Below are 5,059 nucleotides of genomic sequence, written 5' to 3' on the forward strand. Positions count from 1 at the left end.
GAGGTGGCGCAAAGTAAATCATTTGAGGGAGGACCCGACGCACCAACTCCCACAACACCACATGGAAGACCCACCCCCCTATTTAACTCTCCCCTCCACCCTCCCATCCTTCTGCAACCGCAAACTGCAACTACTGCAACTGTGACGCAAGCAAGGCAATCCCTTCTCTCTCCCTCTCAACCTCTCCTTCACACTCGCTCCCAAACCCAAACTGCAACTGTGACGCAAGCAAAGCAATCCCTTCTCTCTCTCAACCTCTCCTTCACACTCGCTCCCAAACCCCTTCAAAAACTCCACCTTCATCATGCCTCAATCCCCCACCAACTCCCACTTCCTACCCATTCGATGCGTTTGGGTAAACGGACCCATCATCGTCGGCGCCGGGCCATCAGGCCTCGCAACCGCCGCCTGCCTCAAACACAAAGGAGTCCCCTTTGTCATCCTCGAACGCGACGACTGCATTGCCTCCTTATGGCAACGCCGCACCTACGACCGCTTGAACCTCCACCTCCCAAGAAAGTTTTGCGAGCTCCCACGCTTCCCCTTCCCCAAACACTACCCAAAGTACCCCAACAAGAAGCAATTCATCGACTACTTGGAGTCCTACGCCCGCTACTTCGATATCTGTCCGAGGTTTAATGAAGAAGTGACGTCAGCTAGGTATGATGAGACTTGTGGTTTGTGGCGCGTGAGAACCGCGTGTGCGCATGGTGAGGTGGAGTATATGGGGCGGTGGTTGGTGGCGTCCTCCGGCGAGAATGCAGAGAAGGTGATTCCGGCCATAGAAGGGATTTTGGAGTTTGGTGATGGAGTTTCGCACGTGTGTGATTACAAGTCTGGGAAGGAGTATGCTGGGAAACGTGTGCTTGTTGTTGGATGTGGGAATTCCGGCATGGAGGTTTCTCTAGATCTCTGTGACCATAATGCATTCCCGTCAATAGTGGTTCGTGACTCGGTGAGAATCAGTTGATTCTTGTGGTTTTCTTAAATTAAAATAAATGTTTTTTTTTCTAAATTAGTTCGTGAAGTATTAAGACTTGTGCTGCGTGTTGTGCATATTGTTGGTGAGAAAAATACATGAACAGCTCAAAAAAATAACGCAAGGCGTGGCATTTAAGATCTTTATATAATTTTAATTTAAGATACAAGGCATATATTCATTAGCTTGCCATTGATCAGACAATTTATTATTTTTTGACTTTATTAATTGTTCTTTGCACAAAATAATGTCTGTCTTGCAATTCAGGAAGAAATTGTTATAGCTAATGATGAACCATCTTATACACCAAAATAAGTATTTTTTTTTTCTCAGCAATACGAGTTTTTTTTCTGAAAGAGTCAACCTGCTTGTTGATTTTGTGCAGGTTCATGTTTTGCCAAGAGAAGTATTTGGGAAATCCATATTTGAGGTGGCGGTTTGTTTGATGAAATGGTTGCCTCTGTGGCTGGTTGACAGAATAGTGTTGATCATCTCATGTCTGGTGCTTGGTAACGTTGAGAAGTATGGCTTGAAGAGGCCATCTACAGGTCCCTTGGAGCTCAAAAACACTCGCGGAAAAACGCCAGTTTTGGATATTGGTGCACTTGAAAAGATCAAGTCAGGCGAAATAAAGGTTGTTCCTGGAGTGAGAAGGTTCCTGCCTGGAAAAGCACAGCTTGTTGATGACCGAATACTCGATGTCGACTCAGTTATATTGGCCACTGGATACAGTAGCAATGTTCCTTCATGGCTGCAGGTAAATTTTCTAGATAAAAAAAAAAAAATTAACTCTTTTCGTGCTTCGCTCATAATTAGAAGTACTAAACTGAACTGTTTCGGGATAAAACAATTGCAGGGGACTGATTTCTTCTCAAACGGTGGTTTCCCAAAGAACCCGTTTCCCAACAGCTGGAGAGGGGAATCTGGGCTCTATGCTGTTGGCTTCACAAAGAGGGGGATCTCAGGTGCATCTTTTGATGCAGTTAGAGTTGCAGAAGAAATTGGCAAAGTGTGGAAAGAGGAAACTGGGCAGCAGAAGATGCAAGGATCATGCTATCGGAGATCCATCTCACAGTCTTAAGCTTCTGATTTCTCATACTGACTAATTTCCTCCCTGAACCATGATTCTTTTGCTAAGAAACTGATTTGTGTGACTGTAAATTTAAACATAGAGTCCTCACTCAAAAGGAGCCAATTTTGATGTTTTTGAAAATTCACTTTTGAATGTTGAAACGATTGCAATTCAATTCAATGAAACAAAAGTGTAGTTTCTGTAGTATACTATAGTCATTAGTGCTAACGTTTCAGTACTTGCTACCGTTCCTCTTTCTCCAGCTTTTTCTGAAGACTGGAATCTAAGGACTGCTCTGCTTCCTTAATTCATATAAAGTAAGCTGGAATCAACAGAGATTTTATGTGACAAAAGTGGTTAAATCTAGTTTGCAGACTGGGCACACAATTATTTTTTGTCAGGGAATTGAATGTAAAAGGGTAAAGGGGAGCATGATAGTGCCATATGAGATGCTGAAATCTTTATCAATTATTCTGACAGGGAGATAAAGCTTCTATACTTATTGCGTTTGGGTGATAAAAATCCAAGTTGCAGCATAGAGGATCCCCCACCACAAGAACTAGAAAGACCCAACCACATGTGGTTGGCCCATTTAATCATTAGCTTTTAAGAACACTTACCTAAAATGTAAAAACTATATAAATGCTTCTGAATTCGCAGCAGGAGTAACCATAAAGAAGGTTTATTTTGGATTGTTTTTTTCTTCTTTTCGTTGAAGGGGCTTGACTTGTCAGAATTGTAAGTGTTATGTAAGCACCTCAGTGGCAGAGGGACCACGTTTCAGTCTACATTTTTTGGCTCAGTTTTAGCATCCAGAATTAGGTTGCGACGTGGATTGGATTTCTGAGTTAACCCTCATCTACAGCCTGCCACAGACTACATCGGTCCAAGGGAAAAACTGACAACGGTCAATTCTGAGATACTGGGAGATAATGTCTTGAAATTTAGTTTTTTATATTACCATTTTACCTTGTGTTTTCGTAATAGTTAGTTAAAGTGGGATTCAGGATGAATCAACGGTAAAACTGGATTTAGTAAATTCATAAATCCAACACTTTTGTATCTTATCGTTTGGGTGAATTTCTACCAAAGAAATCCTTGAGAATATAATATTTTAAGCTCTTGTCAATTAAAGTTACTGAAGCAGAAGTGACACCGGGAAGGATTTTACTTCATTTGTCTTCTAGCTTGATTTTCTACATCACATTTATATGAAAAGATTAGGATAAACATGGGGGGAGTAGAAGAAAATTCAGTCCATTTAAGAGTAGTAGTAGTAATTAGTAGTAGAGAATTAGTGTGATGGCTCAAATAACAGGATACCCACAAAATTAAACATGTGCGGGTGCATGTCTTTGTAGTGCCAGTTTATATATATACATGATTATAATCAAGCTGAGTCAAGTTGTTTGTATCATGGATTGGACTCGGGTTGGTCGAATAATAGGTTATTCATGTTTAGTATGAATTTGAGTCAAACTTTCACATATATATTCATATTGTGCTTGCTTAATTTATTTTAATGATTATAGATGATTGTATTTGGCTTTGTTTATATTAGTTGAACAAGCTAAAATTTAGAATAATTACATGATTTTTCATATAAAATTAATAATTTAATTTGTCCTTGACTTTGCATATAAAGGTAGTGAATAAGCAAAAAAAAATGAATTAGTACTTGATTTTTTATATAAAGCTATTAACAAATAATTTTAATGATCTAAATAAATAAAAAATTAAATAAATTTTAAATTAACATCTAATTAGTTTATATTATGTAAATAAAAAATATATATAGATTGTAAGAAAAATTTCAAGCAATTAAAAAACATAAATAATTTTTCAAATAAATTAGTCCATTGAAATAAATAAATAATTAAAAATTGCATTAAACCTATATAAATATTGATATTAAATTATAATCTATATGTTATTCTTAAAATATAGATAAATAAGTTCTAATTAATCATATTTTATTTGAATAATATATCATATAATTAAAGAGCATTGAATATATTATTTGTTGAACAAGAAATGACAATGTTCATGAGCATTAATAAATGAGTTGTATTATGTTTAAATTTCATTAATTTAACTATTGAGTATAAGAAAAAAATTTTCAATTTGTTTATTTATTAGTTTATTTATTAGTTTAAATAAATATGATTGAATGTTAATCAAGTTAAGTTTGAGTCATTCATCAAGTGCATTGGTTCATTTACAACTCTAATCACAATTAACAATCTCTGCATTTAAAATGAATTCTCAAAATAAAAATGTAAAGAAAAAAAACTTAAACCTTCTGCAAATATCTTTCACAAACTTTTTCAGGATCAGTAATGAATATCAACCAAGTCTAAGCAATTTTCAAAATTTGGGAATATGAGTTTCTTAGTCATCAAATCGATAAGTCTATCATAAGTACTTATTTTGCTCAAAGTGATATGAGCATTAACTTTAATAATGAAGTGATAACAAAAATAATTGTGTTTGGTTCTATTATAAAATATCTAATCTTTGGTGAAACAAATAGCACTCATATTATTACATATTATTGTGATAATATTTAAGTTTTCATAATCCTTCAAATAATTTTTCAATAAAATAAATTTTTAACAAGTTTTAGTAATTTCATTTATTCAATTTTAGTTATTAAATAATGTCAATGCAATCAATGTAGTCTTCTAACAAATGGTTCAGCTATAAACAATAAACACATACCCTATAAATGATCTACTCAAATCAAAATCTCCAACTATTTCTAACTCAATATAGCTGAAAACTTCATTTGTCCTCCCAAATTACAAGCATTCAACTTTTATTCCACACAAGTAGCTACTCGATAATCCGGTAAACTACATTGTAATGCTCCTCACAAAGAATAGGCTTAGACGTAATGATCAATTGATTGTATATGATTAGTATTTGTGTTTTTTTTTTTTTTTTGGTGGGGAAACTTTGCTCCATATATGAATTTCAAACCTTCTTTTTCAAAAGGTTTCTACCCA

The 5,059-nt window shown here is 35.4% G+C and overlaps 1 protein-coding gene across 1 annotated transcript; it reads left to right on the forward strand.

Moving 5' to 3' along the window:
- The first annotated feature begins 217 nt into the window (after window positions 1-217).
- On the forward strand, window positions 218-2,167 carry LOC110022037 (probable indole-3-pyruvate monooxygenase YUCCA9). Its single transcript, XM_020720814.1, has 3 exons — window positions 218-955; window positions 1,365-1,736; window positions 1,836-2,167. The coding sequence occupies exons 1-3, from the start codon at window positions 305-307 to the stop codon at window positions 2,058-2,060; spliced, it is 1,248 nt and encodes a 415-aa protein (XP_020576473.1). The 5' UTR covers window positions 218-304; the 3' UTR covers window positions 2,061-2,167.
- Window positions 2,168-5,059: the final 2,892 nt, after the last annotated feature.

This window comes from Phalaenopsis equestris, unplaced genomic scaffold, assembly GCF_001263595.1.
Source record: "Phalaenopsis equestris unplaced genomic scaffold, ASM126359v1 Scaffold000164, whole genome shotgun sequence".
In the NCBI taxonomy this organism is placed as follows: Eukaryota; Viridiplantae; Streptophyta; class Magnoliopsida; order Asparagales; family Orchidaceae; genus Phalaenopsis; species Phalaenopsis equestris.